Source organism: Paralichthys olivaceus, chromosome 3 (genome assembly GCF_024713975.1).
Source record: "Paralichthys olivaceus isolate ysfri-2021 chromosome 3, ASM2471397v2, whole genome shotgun sequence".
In the NCBI taxonomy this organism is placed as follows: Eukaryota; Metazoa; Chordata; class Actinopteri; order Pleuronectiformes; family Paralichthyidae; genus Paralichthys; species Paralichthys olivaceus.
This window is the reverse complement of record NC_091095.1, coordinates 2,289,382-2,312,319: the sequence shown is the minus strand read 5'-3', so window position 1 is coordinate 2,312,319 and position 22,938 is coordinate 2,289,382. Positions and strand designations below refer to the sequence as shown.

The 22,938-nt window shown below is 40.9% G+C and overlaps 1 protein-coding gene across 5 annotated transcripts in view; it reads left to right on the top strand.

Annotated features, from left to right (window-relative positions):
• fnbp1l (formin binding protein 1-like) overlaps nt 1-22,892 on the top strand; it is a 36,642-nt gene extending 13,750 nt beyond the window's left edge. For 2 of the 5 annotated variants that reach the window (XM_069520681.1, XM_069520692.1), the window contains exons 2-16: nt 6,200-6,315; nt 6,947-6,997; nt 7,341-7,488; nt 8,998-9,060; nt 10,063-10,167; nt 10,977-11,105; nt 11,736-11,882; nt 12,018-12,245; nt 14,758-14,772; nt 15,641-15,750; nt 16,173-16,305; nt 16,469-16,563; nt 16,642-16,826; nt 17,002-17,039; nt 17,324-22,892. In XM_069520681.1, the coding sequence (XP_069376782.1) occupies nt 6,200-6,315; nt 6,947-6,997; nt 7,341-7,488; nt 8,998-9,060; nt 10,063-10,167; nt 10,977-11,105; nt 11,736-11,882; nt 12,018-12,245; nt 14,758-14,772; nt 15,641-15,750; nt 16,173-16,305; nt 16,469-16,563; nt 16,642-16,826; nt 17,002-17,039; nt 17,324-17,464 (1,704 nt within the window). In that variant the 3' untranslated portion in view covers nt 17,465-22,892. Of the gene's footprint in view, nt 1-6,199; nt 6,316-6,946; nt 6,998-7,340; nt 7,489-8,997; nt 9,061-10,062; nt 10,168-10,976; nt 11,106-11,735; nt 11,883-12,017; nt 12,246-13,464; nt 13,642-14,757; nt 14,773-15,640; nt 15,751-16,172; nt 16,306-16,468; nt 16,564-16,641; nt 16,827-17,001; nt 17,040-17,323 lie in introns of all 5 variants that reach the window. The other 3 variants (XM_069520685.1, XM_069520702.1, XM_069520690.1) reach the window with 3 other exon arrangements.
• Nucleotides 22,893-22,938: the final 46 nt, after the last annotated feature.

Below are 22,938 nucleotides of genomic sequence, written 5' to 3'. Positions count from 1 at the left end.
CTGAAATATACAACGTGACCAGTTATGAATCATGATTCCTCTACTTTTAGTGTGGATAGCCAGGTTGATGTGTTTGTATGGAGCTGTATTCCTGCAGTGGTTTATATCACTTCAGTGGAAAGAAAGGAGATAAAGATGTGTGTGTTTGTTTTCAGGGCGTAGATAAAATTGTGTAATTGACTCATTGGAACTGATCTTAACACTAATTTAATTATCAACACTGCTACACACATTGGGCCATTTCAGAGTGAGAACCTATAAAAAGGCAATCGCCACTTATGAGACTTTCTAAAGCTTCATGTGACATTAAACTCCAAACATTAAATTAGATTTAGTGGTATTTCTGCTGCGATGTTGGTTTTATACTCTAGCGAGTAAAGGAATATGAAGAGCTGCAGGATCCTGTGTAGAGTAGCCATTTGTCCAACCGTCTAATGCACAGAAATATGTTAACGGGACAGAAGCACTTCTTATGAAAGCTCTGCAGGGAGTCTGGGATGAAAATACAGTGATATTGAACCTGCAGCAGAGGGTTTGTAAACCAGCTGAAGAAGCTGGCTCTTTCTGCTGCATGTACAGAGACGTCAGGAGGGGGGGGGAAGTCGACAGCGTGCCAGTGCTCCTGTCTGTTTTGCCCATAGATGGCAATTTGAGACTTTTCAACACAACAACCTTTCAGTATCAAATCCAAGTCTATTCAAATCCAGATGGTCTCAGCAAGAGAGAAGCAAAATGTATGTGTGTCTGTTATCTACACATGAACTATGTGTATTTACCTCCTGGTGCTTTGGCCTCTGCTCACAGGTCAAGTATTTGCAGGTCAACTCTTTCAACTGCGACTGAAATTCACCAACAATCCAGAACATCTTGATTATACGTTCTAGTGGCATGGTGCAGTATAGGTCATAAACACAGAAACACAGAATCCTCCATGTCAATGTATGGCTTATGGACCAAACAAAAAAGTCTAAGTACTTTATTGGAAATGTTATTAAGTAAGTAATTAAAAAGTGGCATGATAAATTTGTAAAATGGCAGTTTGCGGTAATTAATGGGAAACACTGAAGGTAATGTGTTCCTGTTAGTCCCTGTGAGGAAGCTAACATGAGCTAACAGATGTCAGTAGACATCAGGTGTGTCTTGTCAACACAAACAGTGCAGGTTATTAGATGTGTGAGTGTTTGCCCTCTCTGTGCTCAGGTGTGGATATCCAGGAAAAAATCATGCTTTAGACAACATAGCAGTTATTTAGCCGATGTTACTGAATCAACAAGAACTGATACAAATCCAGTTTAATCAAGTCAGGAGATTAGTGTCGATATCCAGCTCTTCTGCTGAAGCCTGATAATATTAAAATCACGAGCTCACCTTTGGAAATAGAGTAAATCACATCTGAAGGGAGCTTTAGACCAAATGAATGTTCATCACTGATGCAGGCCTGTTCTCATGTCCAATTTCCTTCCTACGTCCCTCTTGTGTTCTAAAATCTCTCTCCAAATGCCAATCTTCTCCTCCCTCACACTCCCTCTTCAACCTACACACACACACACACACACACACACACACACACACACACACACACACCCACCCACACACACACCCACACACACACCCTCCACACACACACACAAAGCCTGTCTCCTTTACCACATGAAATTCTTGGAAGAGACTTTGCTCTACTGATTGTTTTCGAGGTATATGAAAACACAGATGCAACAGCAACACACACACACACACACACACACACACACACACACACACAGAGTGCAGACTGAGCCTGGGGGTCCACTGTGATGCCAGTGTTTCAGACAAGTTGACATTTCCCACCCATTCAGTGCCATGTGTGCATTACTGTGTGTGTGTGTGGTGCCTGCTCTGGAATGCCATAGTGTGTAATTAGTCTATTGTCCTAGCAACATTCTCTACGCTAATTAACCTTGCCTTGTCTCATGGAATGCTCCCAGCATGTCTGGCTCTTTGATTGGCTAGGGAGAGGCCGTCTAGCCATCTGATTGGATTTCAGAGTGTCTCCACAGTGGAATCTCCACACAGGGCGTCTTCACCCCTCCTCCTTTTGGAGCAAAATGACTAATTTATTCTCTCACCCTGCGATGGAAGCTCATTAAAGCAGAGCAGTGGCTTTGTCGGTGGAAAACTCAGCAGAAACAGACCTGTGACCCATTTTTACTTTTTAATCTGCACAGGAAACATTTTTGTTGTCTGCCGGTCACAGTGGCATGTGCCAACCAGTACATTTTTACAGCGTTGTTGTTATAATTGCCAAAAAAGAGTGTGGAGTCCAAAATATTGTGGATTTTCATGCTTTATATTGATGTTTTGGAGATATTTGAGAGAGATGTAAATTAAATTTGGTAATTTATATTTTAGTACTTGATGTAGTACTAGATCTGCTGATGGATACTGTGTGGTCCACTGTGTTAGAAGGGTGAGTGTTACTGTTTTGTTGGTGAAGGCATTCCTTCCTGTGAATGTGATGATTACGTGACAGGATGTTGTGTTAATGCTGCTAATCACAGATCGGCTGATATGAAGTCTGTTAATTCTTCATCTGGGCTTGTTAATTTTGAATCGTTCCTTTCTAAGAATTCAGAAAATCTTATATATTCAGCATTTTAAAGTTCATTCATCTTGATCATAACAAGTATTTCCATTACTCAGCTGATGAAGTAAGCCAGTACAATAAGGAAGTTGATTTATAATGTTGTTCACCTTTTTTCATGCTGCGGCGGCCAAGGCTTGGGTGTAAACCTTGAGCCCTTATTAAATAATTAATTTGGACCGGTAATTGCTTAGCTGCAGGAGCATTAACTTGCGTGCCTTGTGTGTCATCACATGACTCCTCACTCTGACTCATTTCACATTAAAAGCACCCTGCAGAGTACCAACAGGCTACATACATAGGAAACTCTGCATCGGTAAGACTGTCCTCAGAATTTTTTCATAACAGACTGGGAAACCTAGATGCCAAAGAAAATAGGCTACTGGATTTGGTGCATGGAAAGTGTCAGTTACGGGACAGGTGCTGCAGCAGAATGGATTTCTGAGCTCAGACCAGCTCCCAGATTCAGCCCTGCTGTTTTCCCCACCAGCTGAGAGTCCCGCAGCCCAAAGATGTTGTCATATCCCCAGTGAGCCGGTCTCTGCTCAGTTTGCCACAAACTACAGGATGAGCTCATATTGTATTACTTATTCATGGACACTGTCACACAGGCTGACGCAACCACAGACAGACACGCTGGCTATAAAGAGGTGGACAGGCAGGCGTATGCAGACCAGGCTGGTAACAGACTGACGAGACAGCAGGCATTTTACCAGAGGCGACCAGTGCGGCAGGATGCAGATAAAAACGGGACAAAAACAAGCCATTCAAATATATTTGTGTGTGACTTCCTGCTTATCTCTGTCACTGCTGTCCATCATGGGCTGCCTGCGTTTTCTTTTCTGGCTAAATCTCTGTGTTTAAACCACAAAATAACCCGGACACTTTTTAAATGTCTGCATCACTGAGATTGTTTTCATCTCAGTAGTATCGTTTTTGCAGCAAACACTATATATTTCTAGCTTTTTGGTTGCCGTGTTTTCTGTTTTTGAATCAGTGAAATTTTCTTGATCACAGTAGAAGAGTTGGTGACTCCTTGTGGGATGGTCGCATACTTATTAATGAGCACTTTCAATCCTAGGTTTTACTTTTTCCAGACATTCCTTTTTTTACCTTGAAACAAATATTCAACAATATAGATATAGAAATCTTTCTCTACATATTTTTGTCAGAAGCAGTTCAACAGCTTTATTAAAGATGCTCCAATAAGAAAAAAGTTTGCCCGCACACCTAATCAAAACCTGGTCTTCAGGTTAAGGATCCAGAAGTGGTTGCATTGCTAAAAAAGAAACCTTTATGGCAGACCTGCTTATCTACTCACCCCCACCAACAAGTTCTGCACACTCACCCTCCTCACACACAATAAGCATTGTGGGTTTAAAAGCACAATGCTGCTCAGCAGTGCCATTGGAAAGTCTCCCTGCTGTCTTTGTGTTTGAAGAAAATGATAACAGGACAAACAAGGAGGTCAGCTGTCAACCACTGTCTCCTATTTCCCATGGCGACCCTTATTTGCTCCGTTACAGGTTTGTGTTGATACACACACTGAGAAGCAGAGTGGTAGTTATGGTAGCTAACTCGATGGGTATCATGATTTCAGTTTCCACAGTTAAAATGACTAAGATATTGGTCTCCCATCTCTATGTTTAGAGTTGGTTTAATGGTTTGGTAACCGAGAACGTCTGTAATTCAGTGTGTTTTCGCCCCATGTCCGTTGGCTGCTTGGTCTGTTTGTTTGTCATGGATGTTGTGCAAAGTTTCCAGGGAATAAGACATAAACCTCAATGACAAATAAATCAGACAGATTTAGGGGACTGTTGGGCCGTGGCCCTCGACTGAGTGCTTGTTATATCCCATTCACTCCAAAATGTTCACACACTTTAATATCTTTTACAAAACATACAGTTTTAAGTTGATGTGATAATCATCGAGAAAGAGTTTGAGAATGTTAACATTGAGTAGTTTTCATATAAATACCACAGGAAACCCTTGACACTCGAGAAACTGTTCATCTGAATTTATTTTTTTCTTTTTCTGAAATGTTGCTCCTCCAGCAAATTGTCCAAAAGTGGTTGGCTTGAAGGAACCAATATGGAAAAAATGGAACCTTGCTGTTAAATGCATGACCACACAATAACAACATAACTTTGTGTGGAAAAAACATGCTTTTCAGTAATGAAACATGAAAAACTAGAGGGCATCTTAGTTCAAATTTGCCTTTTGAAGCTTAGAGCAATTAATACTTTCTGACCGTTTACCCTAAACTACACCACAATGGTCAGACTACACACAGAACATGGTGGGAAGAGGGTGGAAATGTTAGCTGTCAGTACAAATAGACGTCTGACCACAAATCAACCGCTACAATCCCTTGTGTGTGTGTGTGTGTGTGTATCCGTGTTGTGTTCAGGGAGCTGTAAAAGATTGTGTTTTTCCAGTCGAGCAGTTGTTGCTTGTCTATCTATCCTGAAGACACAAACAATCTGACACCAACATGGTAGAGATGTTGTTGATACAATATACAGCAGTTTTTCTTAAGTGTCATGTCATGATGTTAATTCCAGAGCCGAATGAATGATGTTGATAAAGAAAACCATTACTAGAAATTAAAAGACTGTGTCATTTATACCCCATTCAAATCACATTAACGTTACACAGGGGGAGTGGGGAATAACATTTTTTAAGTGTGCTCCTCTGTAATTTAATTCGCGGTTCCGGAAAGTATTTTAACCATTTTAAGCATAGGGCAACAGAATATGGTCTGTAATTGACATGAACATACAGCAGGACAAAGACAATCGAGAGACAAAGCCTCCCCAGGGGAACGCAAGAGAGTTGAGGGGGATGTGTGGAGGCAAAGAGATGAAATCAGCCAGTCGAATCTTAGTGCACACAATGAATCACAGTTAACGTGGGTATCAATATGATTAAGAATCTGCTTGGATTCTTTAAAAAGTTAATAGAATAACAGAAGCTGCGGCTGTAGATATTACCAGGATTGAAAGATGACCCACATATGCACTCTGAATGGGATTAAAGGACGAGTGGAGGTCGTGTTGAAATGATTGTACCTCCTCTAGAGCAAAATATCCAGTCTGACTGGGGCTTTGGACTGGAATCCTTTGGACTCTTCATGAAAATACGAGTACTCTTGAATCTGATGAAGGAAAGATTGAGGGATAAGAGGAAAAACAAGGCGACAAAAAAATAGTTTTTCAGTTTTTCCATGGCTTTTTTTTCTCTGTCTCATTTGTGGAAGTTGTATTGTGGAAGCTCATTTTCTCTCTGGCAGGAGGACATGTTTGTTTTATTTGTGTGAAAAGTTATATCCAGGAGGACAGACTGCTGAGTCACATGAGTCTGACATTTAATCCAGTTTTCCATCCGGCTGTCAAATCAATTTAACCTTTTGTCCGTTCAATTTCACCAGCTCCTGAATATTTTTAAAGGTCGTTTTGAATCTGAAAAATGTGTCTTTGTCTTTGTTCTGCCAATTTAAAGGTTTTTGTATCAATCACAAAATACTAAAATACTTTCTCTGCTCTCTGTATTTGTCCCCCCCCCTCTCTCCATCTTCAGGACCAGTTTGATAATCTGGACAAACACACTCAGTGGGGAATTGATTTTCTGGAGCGTTACGCAAAGTTTGTCAAGGAAAGGCTGGACATTGAGCAAAACTATGCCAAGCAACTACGGTAAACACACCGACACACACACACACACACACACACACACACACCGACACACACACCAAAGTGATGCCTATTGATGTATGCATTTGTCATTAATCCACTGATGCAGGACTTGTTAGAAACAACAACTCAACAAGCACAAATCCTGCATCATTAAAAACCAACAGAGTCCCAGTTGTTACTGGAGTGTGATTTCAAAGAGAGGAAATCCCTTTAGAATACACCCATACACACCCATACACACTCACACACCCATACACACTCACACACCCATACACACTCACACACCCATACACACTCACACACCCATACACACACACACACACAACCACACACACTCTGCGCTCTAGTTAAATCATTAACTTTCTCTTTTACTGCAGTTGGTATTGTCAGAGCCTGAGGGAATGGACAGGCAAACTCTTTGAAGTGTTTAAATCTTTGATTCTTCTTTAATAATATACTGAGATCCTCTCTCGTGTGTGTTTGTGTGTGTGAGTGTGTGTGTGTGTGCGTGAGTGTGCGTCTCTCTGACTGCCTTCCTCTTCTGTTTGACTACCTGTCTTTCTACTATGCTTCAAATACCAGACAGTATTTTAACCTCCAGGTCTGCCTCTCTCTCTTTTTCCTCCGTCAGGAGCTTGGTGAAGAAATACTGCCCAAAACGCTCCAAGGATGAGGAGCCGAGGTGAGAAGAGTCACTAGATTTGTTCGATTTCGCCTGAGGCTTTATTTATTTATTTACCTCTGCAGGTCTTTTCTGCCAGACGTGTTTTTTTAGCTGGATTTAATGTTTGTCGATGTGTTTTTGATGTGGTTTCACAATTGTCTACAAAATTCAATATTTAAGAGTTTTATATGAATAATTTTAACAGCACATTTCACACACAACAAGACCTCAGTGTCCTTTCTTTATCGTTCGTCCTATACAACAGACTGAGAAACAAACAAGAGTACAACAAAGTAAATAAGCTCCTTCCAGAAACGAAGCTCATTGTGTTTAACATGTTTCGTGTGTGTCTGTCGTGCAGGTTCACATCCTGTCTGTCGTTCTACTCCATACTGAACGAACTTAACGACTATGCGGGTCAGAGGGAGGTGGTGGCGGAGGAGATTGCGCACAAGGTGTATGGAGAGCTGATGAGGTACAGTCAAGACCTCAAAGCTGAGAGGAAGCATGTGAGTACACTCTGAAGCTCATACGTCACTGTTTTATGGATTTTATTGAATAAAAAGTCACATAAGGTTCAGGTTCAGTGGTTTTCAGTGAATTACAACAGTTCCCAGAAAACCTGTTGCTTCCCGTCATAAATCAAATGTATCTGTCTTCCCCCTGTATCCTCTGTATATGGATTTGTTTTCTGTTTGGCTCCATTCAAGAGGAAGAATATGTCAGATGTAATGTTAACCATCTGTCTTTTACCTCACCAACCATCTGCAGATGCTATAAAATGAAAATCTGAGATCCACATGATTTGTTTTGTGCTGTAAAATATCAAATATTTAAATAAGATTTCACCCTGTGACACAATATACACCAATCAGCCACAGCATTAAATCCTGCCTGTTTTAATGCTGTGGCACAATGTACAAGCTATTCTTCCAAGTTATTATCTTGTTCTAGTACCGCTGTCATGAAATTATAATAACAAGGATTTTTATGCGTCCATGCGAGCGGCTGCCAGTGGCTGGGATTCATTTCCAGATTTTAAGCCTGTACATCGTTTTCCTGTTAATGTGATATCATAAGAGGACCCTGGGGGAATTTCACCAGAGCTGGAGCAAACATTCACTTTACTCATGGATTTACTGATTAGAATCTGGTGTTAAAACACACACCAGGGTCATTATAGTTATACTTCACATTTTGATTTCATTAAATTCCTTGTAATTCCACCATTGCATAATGTGTGTGTCTGGAAAAATGGAGTGTGTAGACTGAAGCTGCACTACCTGACGGAGGCATACTACCACAGTGTGTTATTTCTGCGTGATTGTTGATAGTCTTAAGCATAGAAATTAATTCTTGACCTCATATGTAGGAGTTTTTCTACGAGCAGTGTGTCCCAGCTTTTCACACGGCCTTTATGAGTTTGTTCAGTTACTATGTAAGAGAACTGTTTATATATAAGCTCAGTACCTGTTTTGGTGTCATTACATCCATGGAGCAGTAGTAGTTAGACAATATTTCAGATCCAGGTCCACTTGCCTTCCTGGACTTTTAACCACGTCACATGGCACATCAACAGATGTGTCTCCATGACGACTGAGCCAAGTCCATCCGCTTATTCAAGGCTGGAAAGCTCTGTTAAAAGGAGTCGCTCTGGATTATTATTTTCAAACACAACATGAGTGAATGTGTGGTTTCTTAACATTTCATACTTAATCTTTTCACTTTCACAAATCTTTGACTCAGCTGTCACAAGTAGCTCGTTCACAGTTGATTCAACCCCAGTTTGTTATTTTACTGCTTCAGTCACTGGACTCTAGTAAATCTGTGGCTGCGGCCTCAGCACTTTTTTTTTTTGCTCCTGTGCATTTTTATCTTGTATGTTGCACAAACTGTTCCAGTCCTGTCATTTTTGTATATGTGCATGAATGTGGTTTTGTATATTGATGTGGATTTTCTTGTGTTTCTGTCTCTGTTTTTGTATGTTTGTGTATGTGCCTGTGTCTGCAATTGAGCAGCATCTTCAGGAGGGCAGGAAGGCCCAGCAGTGTTTGGATCATAGCTGGAAACAGATGGACAACGTAAGTGAGGAGGGTTGGAGGGGAAGGTGGAAAGTGTTTAGTGTAAATATTCTGTTGGGGACGGCCAGCTGCACTCGTTTCATACTTGTCTGCAGGAGGAATGCAAGAAATGCTAACAAAAGGTAACTGCAGGACAAATGAGGGTCCATGCATTTCACCCCCAATTTCACACATACCGTGATTAAGCGAAGACAAAAGCAAGACATTTCTGGCACTTGTGTCTGGATTTATATCAGGAATAAATAGAGTTACAGGCTCCTCTGTTCTGTCTCGTCCAAATTAATGTAAAGTTTGATATTTGTGTGAAAAGACAGCAGTGCCATTCTCCTCTTCTTGGCAAACGTCCCACTCCACAGGGAATTGAGGACAGGGGCCTGGACTGGGACACACACACACACACAAACAGAGAGAGGCCACCAATCAAAGCAGGGCCCATGTTCCACATTTGGCTCATGACAACCTTCATTTTGGCTCCTCAAAGGCTCCAGAGTGAGATTCCATTTGGTCACTTCTGAGGTCATTCGACTGCGCTGAGTTTTTTTTAACAGTTTGCTCATTGACAGACTTATAATTGACCTCCACAATTACATAAGAGGAAAAAAAAAAGGCTGATTGCTGCTTGTTAAGTGTAAACACAATACACTTCCAGTCACATGTTCTGGCCTGGAGCCCATTAGCTGATTTGCTTTACTGCCCAACATCTGATTGAGAGTGTTTCAGTGTGTGGTCTGCACGACTTTAATGGTGACGACCTGGTGACTAGACTGTAATGTCTCTGCTATTCACCGTGTTTCCCCTCACTACTGATGTAACCCAGATGTCTTGGCAGGAAGTAAACTATCGCTCTTTCATGTCTGTGTAACCTCCCTCTTACCTCCCATTCTTACATATTTTAAGTTTTATTTTGTCTTTTGAATGTCTGAGTAATGGAGACAGCGCATTATGATGATGATAGTTGATTCTTAACATTGTGTCGGCAATGTGTGTTCTTTGTTTTTGTAGAGTAAAAAGAAGTTTGAGAGAGAGTGTAAAGAAGCAGAGAAATCCCAGCTGACCTTCGACCGGTTGGATAATGACATCAACGCCACCAAATCAGAAGTGGAGAAGGTATGAAGCTCCCACCTGCAACACAGCTGCTGTAAATCTCCTCATCATCTCCAAGCTGCTGTTATAATTTGTCCTCACCTTCTATGTCTTTATTATCTGTCATAATATGAACATGCTGATTCAGTCGTCGCAGACAGACCACAAAGATCGAGCCACACTTAAAACCTTTAACTAGTGGATGATCAACTTTTCCTTATTTATTGACATTAAATCCACGTTTCCAGTTTGATAATTCAGCAACAAAATAACTACAGTGACTTCACCTCCCTTCCCTTAAGCCCAGTATTTTGGTTTACTTAAAGTTAGAAGCGTGTAATTGTTGCCTATGAAATTATACCGTCGCTGTTCTTTCCCCCCACATGTTCACTGTATAATTAGACCTAAAGGTTGAAGGAAAATAAACAGTTTGAAACTGAGGTGAAGTCAGAAAATCCAGCCGAGTAAGACCTGTTTTTAAACGAGCTACTGTCCGTGTATCGTGACCCAAATTTTCAGAAAATGAAACCATGGAAACAACAGAAGGAGTAATCGAGCTTTTTTAGCCCAGAAGTCATTTTCATTCATGTTGTTTCCTTTGACTCTACAACTTGTAATTTCGGTTAAAAGCTATTTGAAAATATTTCGAATTTTCTTTTTAAGTTTCTCGAGTAGCTTTTTTTTGTCAATGAGACCTTAAGAGTTACCATAGCAACAGTATTTGTGTCCTTCGGTCTTTGTTGTGTGTTCACAGTGGACGCTCGACACAGACTCGTGATTTTGATTTCAGCTTATGCGAATCTAATGTTTGTATTGTTTCATAATTTTTTAAGGCCAAAGCCCAGTTGTACCTGCGGACTCACATGGCTGATGAGAGTAAGAACGAATACGCCGCTCAGCTGCAGAACTTCAACGCAGATCAGTGGAAACATTTCAACAACGCCATACCACACATCTTCAAGGTAAACTAAAAATATTGTGTTCAAAGTTATACAATGAAAAATATAAAGTAAAGGCTTTAAATTAAATTAAATATTGTTGTCAAGCTGTGAAATGGTGCCTTTTGATATTTTGACTTTCTTGAAACTTTCTGTATTCCCATGGCAACAAGTTTGTCTGTTCCTGCTGTAAAAAAAGCGTTCTGTGTACAGGTTGTGGATGTGAAGGGATAAACTTGTTGTTATTACAGGATTGTAACCTGAACACTAAATCAACAAAATGATCACATGTTATATTCATCTAAAATAATACAAAAATATATGACTTACGTATACTGTGTACTTAGTCATCTCATTATAATGTTTGTGATTAGCTTCACACTCACAAACTGGTTGTTGCACAGTTGTTCACTTGAACCAATATCTTGTTTAGAGAAAGTGTAGCAGCCGGTGAAGTGCCCCATCCAATGTTTATCTTAGCATCATGTCTCGTGTAAACCATTACTAATATATTGAGTATCTGCAGAGTCCCAGGAGAAGAGCCTCCCACTCTGACACGTTGTTAAACAACACAGAGATAAGTGTTAGTGTAAACAGTGCAGCATTTGGCCTGTTGCTGGTGTTCATTCCCCTTTCCTCTGCTCTGTGTTACAGAATCTGCAGGACATGGATGAACGTCGGACGGTGAAGCTGGGCGAGACATACCGGAGCTTTGCCGAGGCGGAGCGGAGAGTCATTCCCATTGTCTCCAAATGTCTAGAAGGAATGGTTTCTGCCGCCAAAGCTGTCAATGAACGAAAGGTGTGTAGCAGAGTCAACTGGTACTAAACATAGGGGGAGGGATGTGGAGAAGGATGAGAGGAAGGCTTGTTGAGGAGAAGTTCATGTCACTTGTTTGATATCCCCCCTCCTCTCTATTTGAATCCCGCGTCCCAGGATTCGGCCATCGTCGTGGAGTCATTTAAGTCCGGCTTCGACCCCCCTTCCGACTTCCCCTTCGAGGACTTCAGTCAGAATCTGAGCAGAACAGGTTCAGACGGGACCATCAGCAACACGCCCAAAGGAGAACGAGACAGAGACGGAGCCCCGGGGCCGAGATCGGACCCAAAACATCAGATGAGCAGAACCAAGAACAAACTGTGGCGGTTTGGGAAGAAACCAAAGGTACAAGGAGATAACGATGCTTATAATTTAAGTCAAGACTTCATGTTGATCTTATTAAGCAGAACCGTCACAATATGTTCCTCATCTACTGAACAGTGTTATAGTTTCACATTTATATGACTTATTATGTACAAAAACAGAATGTGATGTAATTTTTGTCAGTGTAAATCTATTACATGAGATTAAGTTTTCCTGGATGCAAGTGAAGTGCACCACTTAAACAAGGGGAAGTTTTACTTTTATATATAGTTAAAGATTTTTAAAGACTGAGCATTTCACTTTCCAAATTCCTATTTAAGTTTAAAAAAAAAAAAAAAAAGAAAGTGCCAGTGTTAACTTCCTCACAGATTTATAAAGCCCAACCCGTCATACAACTTTATTAGTCACATTGTCAACAATCTTTTTTTTTTTTTTAACTCCATCCCAGTCCTCTGCACTTTTTTTTTCTCTCTAACAAAGAAAACCTTTGCAAAAACAAATTAAGATTAATGTCCACACAACCTCTCAGCTTGTCTTGACTTTAAAGTTTTTGTCTTCTTTCCACTGTTTATCAAAAAAAGTCTCATACTCCTTCTCTGATATCCTCTGTGGACCTTGGCCCTCTTCACACAGACAACGTTGGTTAATCATTACCAGCCTGTTGGTTTATGTTCACGTCATCAGCTGCCTCACGATGTTTCCTGAGGTGTGTTCCAGACACGTCTGCAGGCCCTGATCTTAAACTTCACGCTTACATTTCAGTTAATAGCTTGAACTAAAATTAAAAAATAAATAAAAACTTAGGTATTAAAAGATTTGATTGACAGTGACCAAACAACCCTCTGACTGTCATCACATCAGAATTGATGCATGAAGATATGTGACAACACTTTTTTCCAACTCAATACTCATCAGTGAAAAAACAGGAAATGCAGAAATCTGTAATGGAAATAACTCAAGTATTTATACACGTAAAGGATTAAAGTAAAATGCATTTTAAGTTTATGACTTTCCATCAACCAGATGAGAAAATACCTGCAATGCTGCATTTACACAGTGTCGGCAAAATGGGACCAAGAAAAACATGCGTTACTCCAACTCAGTGTTTCCACATTGTGCTTTTCTTCGTTTTTACTCTCACCAGATAAACAAGATGGAATTTATAACGATTTGTTATTTTGCTGACACAAAATGAGCTGAAATGATTAGTGTTAATATTGGATTTTGTTGTCCCCACCAGTCCCCTTCCTCCTCTCCTCCTCCTCCTCCACCATCTTCCTCCTCCTCCCGTCCCCGGCCCACCTCCCACCTATTCCCTCCGACCCGGTTCAGTTCTGACCTTGTGAGCCACTATCTGTCAGAGATAAAGACTACAGTACCCAGAATACCCCAGAATTTGAGGGTCCTGCGGAGAGGGGTGAGACAGGAAGGTGTTGAGTGTGGCTGCTGCAGACGGGTTGATATGATTTTGTTTTTCTACATATATATTTTCTACACGGTGTCTGCAGGTCCTGGATTGGAAATAATAATTAGTCATAAACTCAAATTAAAATAATTTAAAGCTGTTAGAGTGATTTGATATTTTCCAAATTTGAAAACCTGCAGACACTCTGTTGTGTGGTTTCTCTCATTCATTCATCTTCTGTTTTTGTCTCTCTTGATTTGACCCTTTCTCTTTCTCTCTTTCTATTTCCTTTGTTTTAGTGATTCTTTCTCCCTTATTTGTTTAAGGGCGGATCCTTGGTGATTGATGGTGTGTTGTGTGTTTGAGGGATTTGAACGGTTTTGTGGTTGCTGAGTTGTCGTTTGGGGGGGGGGAAGGGAAAATGAAAATTCTTTACCAACATCAGTTGTGTTGCTCTGATGTTGCTCTTGTGTGAGTTTGCGGTGATGTGTGTTGCTGTGTTTGCACGGTGTCAGTTTGTGGTGAAACAGAGCTTTCTGCTTCCAGACAGACTAACACCCAGCCTCCGCGTCTAGCATTTTTTTTTTTTTTCACCTCTTTTTTAAATATTTCTGGGGATTGTTAATCAAACTTACAGTTTGAAGCCAGCTGTAAAAACATGACTCTATAGTAGAACTGGAAATTAAAAGGAGCAGAGGGGAATGCATTAAAAAAATAACTAATAACTCAGGAACAATCATCCTCAAGGAATGATTCCCCCACCCAATTAAAAAAGACCAATTGAGGAAGAAGAAGAAATAAACCTGTAAATGTTTCTTCACAAGAATTCGTCTTCTGTTTGGAATGAAAGCAGGAAACAAACTCAGAAATGAATCATTGTACAGCAGGAGGACAGTGTAAATACTCAGAAGTTAATGTACATTAGTGTAATGTACAAGAACTACTAGTGTAACCTGTAACTGTCTTTGAGTAATTAATAAGTTTATGAACTTTTGGAGCCTCCTGGTTTACAATCATTTTCTTTTGTACGTGTATTGTTTGACTGACAGGCAGCTGTTTTAAAACACTGACGACTAACCAGCATTCAATGTTGTCTGTCTCTTTTTACTGGGATGGTTAATGCGTCAGTGGTCAGTAAAGATGGTAAGTAAGTGTGTAGAGAGTAGTTATATGAAGACCCAGTAGTGTGTCCTTCACAGTATAGGACTTCCCATAGTGTCCAATATATAATCCCAGTAGTGATGGTTAGTTAATGTTTTCCTTCCCCTGTTAGAATAGTTTTCCTGCACTCGGTTAAATAATATTCACCAAACTAAAACTGTGTCTTTAGTGTAAATAGAGTTCCCAGGTAAAAGCCACATTGTTCTGCTATTTGCGATGCTAATTACTATTATTACATGAAACATAGACAATAAAACGCTTTTAATAAATTGTATTTGAATACCAAGTACCATACAAACAAGGAAAGTATTCAGACCAAGTTATTGATTGAATATATAATATATTCCTTCCATCAACTGCTGTTTCCAAGGTCTCAAGTAAAACTTGTCAACTCTGATGACACGTCCATAACATGCTCTGAAAATGACATTTTAGCATCTGAGTGAAAGTTTAAAGGCACTAAACATTTGAGAAGATTAGTTTCAAGGTCGTACATTTCATCCAGAACGTGTCCCGTGATGTTTGATGTATCAGCTTTAATCTGACGTTATTTGGAAGCGGAGCGAGTGCCATTAATAGCACGGAGATTATTTGACTTTAATTTACTCATTCACTGTGACAGACAGTTGTCACATGTTGATTTGATATGTTTATTTTCAAATCTCATTCTATGGAAAAACTGTAGCCTCTTGGCTCCACAAAGATATTGGGGAAAAAAGTCAGTGGTGTCATTATAGTTTTAACACATCAGTCCACACTCCAGACAAACTTGTGCAGTAATCTCTATTCCATCTTTACCTCATCCTGAGTTGGTATGAAGTGATGTTAAAACGCTGCTGCTCGTCACCAGGCTCCGTCTCTGGAGGATTTTAGTCACTTCCCCCCGGAGCAGAGGAGGAAGAGGCTGCTGCAGAGGATCGACGAACTCAACAAAGAGCTCCAGAAAGAGATGGATCAGAGGTGAGGCCCTCGACAGTGAATCCACTCGCAGACCAAACCATTAAAGGAACTGTGTGTAACTTGTACTGAGCACCAGCGCCCCCTGCAGCTGCACATGGGGATTCTTTTTGTTTTGCCTCGTGTCTGAGCGATTAAGTGGTTTTCATGTCGAGAAAAAACAAAAGTCTTTCAAAGAGTTGAGTGGAGCTCTGACTGAGATTCCTTCTCGCAACTGAAGGCAGATATTACCCATGATCCCCGGCTCCCTGAACCAGAAGGGCTGCTGCTCTTTATATTTTAAAAGTTTGCTGCTGATTATTGGAGATAAACTCTAAAGTCTCTTTAACTGATCTACAGTTCAGCTTTACTCTGCAGCTTGCTGGAGCTGATTGATCGAACCTAACGTCTCCTGACTCCAGAGCCTGTTTGTGTGTTTCTGTCAGAGATGCCCTGAACAAGATGAAGGACGTGTACGAGAAAAACCCACAGATGGGAGACCCCAGCAGCCTGCAACCTAAAATATCAGAGACCATTTGTAACATGGAGAAACTGCGCTCGGAAATCCACAAAAATGAGGTAAAGAGCATTATTTGAATTCTAGCCGAATGCAGCTCCTGACAGCTTGTGGTGATGATAGCGCCACCTCTTGGTCAAACATGTCAAGAGACACTGGTGTGGTGTGAACGACGGAGTAGTCAATTAAAATATATACTTGAATGTGCTCATGTCCTTTTCACAGACTTGGTTATCTGAGGTGGAGGGAAAGCAGAGCTCCAGAGGAGACAGAAGACACAGCGCTGACAATCACCATCAAACTCCTCAAGGCAGAGAAAGGTAGAAGCTTTTCAAAACAAACCCTGCTCCTCAGGGTGTAACGCACAACGCTCACTCCATCCTCCTGTCACCCATCAGTCCTGAGGGCAGTTACACAGACGACACCAGTCAGGAGCATCACACGCCTCACCGCCGCCCCAGTCCCGCGCAGCCCGGGAACCCCAACCCCCCCAACCCCGACCCCCACGAGTTTGACGACGAATTTGACGACGATGACCCGCTGCCTGTCATCGGACACTGCAAAGCGCTGTACTCGTTTGGTGGTAAGAACAAAGAGCTTAAAATGTCAGTGAAATATCGTCCTCCAGCTGCCGCTGTGTGGACGGACCAACAGTAATAATAGTTTAAGATACCTGATCGTTTCTTTGTGACGTGTGTTTTGCACCAAGACGTTTGAGACAAAACAATCCAATCTCACTGTGCTGGACTGATTTATAGGTCAGAACGAGGGGACGCTGGTGATGGCAGAAGATGAGGTAATGTCAACTGATTGTTGGACCTATTTAGTATTTAATTAAATGTGTGTACTTGATATTTCTTCTTCTGTTGTAATTGCTGCGGACAGGAGATCACATCCTGTCAAATCTAACCAGAAAACACCAGATTGTTCAAATTCTTCACGCTGCCAGTTTCCCTACAAATAAAATATACATATGACACTTTTCTCACACTGATTCTAAACTGTCCTGATTCGTCGACAATAACTTGATAAAGCGACTGACGTAAGAAATGAATTTCATTCATATCTTAACGCTCGTAGGTGTTGTACATCATCGAGGAGGATAAAGGCGACGGCTGGACGAGGGCGAGGAAGCAGAGCGGAGAGGAGGGCTACGTCCCCACCTCCTACGTAGAAATCACCATGGAGAAAAACAGCAAAGGTGCTGTCACCTACATCTGACGCCACACTGTCCCCCGACCTCACCTCCATCCCTCTATCACTCTCTCCATCTCCGCTTTCTCCTCCTCCTCATAACACTACAAAGGAAAAAAAGACAGCGTCTACACACCTGCACGGACATTCATCTCTTTCTTTTTTTCCTGGTTTCCATCCCATCTCTTTATCCCTCTCAGTCTTTCATCCTCCCGTCATGTGTGTGTGTGTGTAGGACTGTTTCAGAGGTGAGTGTGTGAGTGTGAAGACAAATGGAAGAAGCTACCTGATGGTGTGTGAGTGATGTTTATCTTGCATTCGAGGCATTTCTCTGTTTTTGTGTTACCGATGTCTCCGCTGCTGTTTCGTGCCCCGTGTCGAGGCCACGCCACTTCTTGTCGATCAAAGTGTTTCAGATTGTTTTATTTAATATATCAGAAACTATTTTTTTTTATTTTTATCCATTTATCTTTTAATTGTTGTTGATTTTTTTCTTTCTTAAGCTCTTTGGATTCAAGTGTCGACAATTTGAAACGAAAGATTTTAATCTGTTCTTTTTTCTGAAAGTGTGCGTGTTTGTTTGTTTGTGTGTGTGTGTGTGTGTGTGTGTGTCATCACAGTTTTAAGGTGGTATTACACTTACAGAGGTTTGTCTGTCGTTGATAAAACAAAACATTAAAAGTCTTTTGAGATTAATTCAGAGCTGAAAACACCAAAACCAACAATGTTTCTCTCATTTCCTTTAAACCCTGACTGTGGCACTGCATGAGGAAGTTCAGTCATTCATGTATCCGCCACTTAAACAACTGCAGGTCAGGTCTGATGCAGTTTTAGACTTTGAGTAAACAATTGATGTAAAGAGACGGTTTTTTTTTTCCTCCTCTCACTTAAAAATACAAAATAAACTGTGTTTGGAAACTGCTCACCTGAGTATTGACAGCAGCAGATTCAGTAAGTTATGAAGGAACAGTGAAATTCTGCACTGAGTTTAATGTTTGGTAAAAAAATAAGCTAATAATACTACATTGTTGGTTTTGGACTTTTCATGGGATTCATAGAAGAAAAACTTCTTTTACTCTCCTGTGAAATGACACCCGGCCGGTCAAAGCCTAAGAAAATGGTTTTAGTTGTTTTTACAGGATTGTTCTTCTAGTTCTCTCTGACAGAATCTTTATTTTATGTAATTCTTGGTTATTGTTTGAGTCACTGATTAAAAACAGCTCTGTCACTTTTCTATTGACGTCCATGATGATATTAATCTGTAGTGCAGGTGTTTGACAGTAACTGGACCCAAATATATATATAGAATTATTTGCAAACCACAGTAACTCCTCCCTTTGTGAAGGCTGCTGTATAATTAGATGTAATATTTGAATAAACTGTCGAAGCAGGAGCAGTTATAAAGTTCAACATAGTTACAAGCTCACAACCACATCATAGTTTAGTCATTATAAACATTTAATTATTTATATATATATGATTTACTCTGATATATAGATATATATATATATATTTAATGTCAGACGTCTGTTCTGCTTCAGTTCATCTCAGACAAAATAAGGACAGAGAGCAGTAGGATCTTCTAACGACATGAACAGACAGAATCTGCAGGATACTTCAAATTTTCTGAATTTTTTAGTCCTTTGTTGAATTTTCCGATCATTTCGTCCGATGGAAACTCTCGAGGTCGTTCGCACTCAAACACAGTCTCTCTCTGTGAGCGCTTTCATTCTGTGACTCTGTTGAAACTCAAATCGTCTTTTTATGTGTGTGTGGGTCTGTGTGTGTGTGTGTGTGTGTGTGTGTGTGTGTGTGTTTTAGTAACCGGCCCTCTCCTCTATGTGACCGCAGGTTCCTGAGGGCTGCAGGGTGGCCGGGCGATTTGATTGGCTGGTGGAGGGCTCACGCTGATTGCTGATTAATGGTGGTGTGGGTACACGAGGAAGAGAGAGAAATAGGAGGGGGAAAAGAGAGAGAGAGAGAGAGGTAGAGAGGGAATAAAGAGAGCGGAAGTGGGCTGGGAGGGAGGTCTGCATGTCTGCATGCTCACATGATCGGCATTTGCGGGGTTACGAGAGAAGGGAGGGAGGGTTGTTCTGAACGTCGAAGCCGCACGCTGGCAATCATTTACGGGATCCCCGATGTTACAGTTGGATCCTCACAGGAGAAGAAGAGCTCGTGGAACAGGAAACGATCACAAGCTGCATCTATTTGGTGAAGATGCCGATGACACAATATCCCAGCGACTCTGTCCGCAGAGGAGCGTCATCAATGTAGTTATGAAGTAAACGGACCCGGGGATGTCCTCGGTCAAGCTCGTGAGCAGATCCAGATGTTGGTTTGCTTTTTCAATTTTCAGTATTTCCCCAAATCTGACTCCCAACACAACAAAACGTTTCCTCTGAACTTTTAGTTCAAACTCAGCGTTTCACATTAACTCCCAGGCTCAGGTCGTTCACAGCGTCTGCTCACTAACAGTCAGTGCCGCTCTGCTCCGACTCACCCCCGTCATCATCATCGTCGTCCTTATCTGTGCTCTGTCGGTGATGTCTGCCTGCCTGAGCCACTCTGCTCCTCATGCCTGTCCTCACTCATCCAGTCGCATGTTTTTAACATGTCATTGTCAACCGTGACCGGGTGACCGTCACTGCAACCTTTCTTGTGTGTGTGTGTGTGTGTGTGTAACGTTGTTGAATGCCTCATCATCACGATGTGTTCATGTACCTCCAGCATGAGTTTGATTTCTTTATGTTTGTTGAATGTCTCCCGAACAGCAGCTGGGTAATATCAGATCCTCATTAGGCAGATAGCAGGACTATCAGGTGAAAACAGCCCCTCTCTCCTCCTCCTCCTCCTCCTCCTCCTCTTTCTCCTCCTTTCCCACCTTTCCTACTCTCTCCTGTGGTTGTAATTCCACCAGCTGACCAGCAGACGGCAGTCTCTCTTCACCTAAACCGGACTGGGCCACTTTCTTTTTCTTTTTTCTTTGACAACACCGAACAAACGAGGAGCTCCGGACGTTGCAGGTCAGATTCTGCCTTAAAACTTCACGTTGTTGTTTTTTTGTTTTTTTTCTGTGGATGGATTTTTTTTTCCCACACACATCTCCCATCAGGCACCTGGGCTCGGCCCTGGCATCGGTGAGGGGACTCAGCTTCATCTACGTGAAAAGTTTTTCCTCATTCAATCGGTTGTATTTGTGAATGTGACGACACGCACGCATGAATCAAGAGAACGTGTACGCACAAACACGGGACGCCAGTCAGATCAGAAATACAGTTTGGCGTCCCGCACACTCTAACGTGTAATTGTGTGTGTACATGTGTGTTACATGTGTGACGTTAGTTTTTACCATTGAATGATTTGTACATATTAACATCTCTTGTGTCATGTTGAATGTGTTTCCATGGTGACTGTTTTTAGGTTTGTTTGATTGACGCTCGTCAAGAGACAAAAAGGTTTGAATGGAACCGATGCACTTTGCCCTTAAGTACTACAGCAAATGAATCTGATTATAAATGAGCGAGTGAATAAATGAATGTGTGATCTTTACGAGTGAATCTAAAAAAAAAAAAAAGAAGGAAAAACAGCGTAGAGTAATTTTCTCTTTCGAAACGGTTTTATACTTGTTTTCTAACTCGTCAGAAAACTTCTTTTGCATGATTTTCTATAGATTCTCATTCACTCTGGTGATTTATGTTTTTAACCACTCACCGTATCTGTTCAGTAGAAAAACAAAAGGACTCAAAGTTGGACTTAGTTCTGATGATATTTAAGAATAAAGAAGCCACTAGCTCTCAGAGCAGCATGTGGCCAAGCCGGAGTGCTAATCTGTGTTTCTGCGATGAAGCTGTGAAATGTACAGAGCGAAGCTGTAGATGTTGTTACTTGAACTTTCCCCGATTTCACGACTCCACGTTTCCTCGACCGTCTGGGACCTTTCTTGTATCGGACATTAAAGGGGTATTTCAGAGATTTTAGTTTTTCACCGGTGAGAGACGGATCTAAACGAGTAGTAGCTTCACTTTTAGCTCCTGATGTGGCTCAAACTCTACATTTCTGGGACGTTATTAGGATTTAACGACGTCGTTCTGCTGATTTGGATTTAAGATTTTTCGGGGATGCAAAATGGCAGTTCCTTCAGTTTTGCCCTTTTTCATGACGATGCCTTTTTAAGTACAAAGATCCATCAATGCTTTTTTTTTTTTCTTGTCCAGATCTGATTTCATAAATGTCTCCAGCTAATTTAACAAACCCACCGTTTATTTTCTCAATTAGAAAATTCATTTTTGTTTTCTATAAGAGTCGACGTCTTCAGTTGTCTTGTCTTGCAGCAGTTTTTTATTAAAGCAACCACCGCTTTTTATTCTTGATTTATCATGTGGTCAGTGAAATAATAATTTATATCAGAATCTTGAAGAGCCCGAGGCGACGTCTTCCAGTTTCTAGTTTTGTTCAATAAAAAAAAAAAAAAAATCCAAAACCCAAAGATTTTCACTCAGAGAGAAAACAATGAACCGTTTAAGAAGCTGGAGCGAGTGAATGTAATTAATTAATTTACCATCAAATGTATCCATAAATGATTTCAGTACTAAAACCAATACTCTGCTTATTATCGTAATTGTAAATGTGCGCGGAGAGGATCGTCCTCTGACGGTGACACGAGAATAAAAACATCTTCTTCACGTGAGCTGAGTGTTTGTGCTGCCGTCTGTCGAGCTCAGTCAACGATACCAACTGTTAAAGAGACACTTCACTCTGAAGACTGAACTGTCCCTTTAACCAAAGCCGCCGGACGTCTTCTGACACAGCAGCTTTGAAAATGACCAAAAAAAAAATCTCATTAACAGGTAATTTTCTTAACCGTTATTATTCCTATAAACACTGAGCTGCGTATTATAATACCCACTGTTCTGTAATCCTGAATATTATGCAGAAATAAGTTATAACAGATCAGCTTTGAGACGTTAACCACGATTAAAGAAACTTCTTGTAGAAACAGTTCTTTACTGAAACCTGCCAAGCTACTGTGAGACTGTGAGCGTGCTGCTGTGTCTCATCCAGCAAAAATAAAAACCGACGCGTTCTTCTTCACGTTCCTCTTTGTGCGATCGTCACGTCAGCGTCCTGCGGAAACTTTGCTCCTCTGACAAGCATGAAAATAAACGTCAATCTTTTTGTTTTTATATCATCACTCGAACATTTACAGTGAATAAAAACAGCAGGTACTGGGTGTTTCAGTCGGATATTAACACGTCAAATCCATGTAAATGTGTGTTTTTACCATGTTGTGTATGTTTTAATAACCAATGGCAGTACTTCTCTCCATATTGTTGTGCACATGTTTTTACTTTGAATGTTGTCGGACACTTTGTGAACAAAATGCTTTTTTTCTTCTTCTTCTTCTTCTTCTTCCAAGATATTGTTCTAATAAAATAAGCAGCAATGAAAAGTTGATTTGTTTCTGTGACGTTTTGTTGATGGAAGAGATTTAACACTGT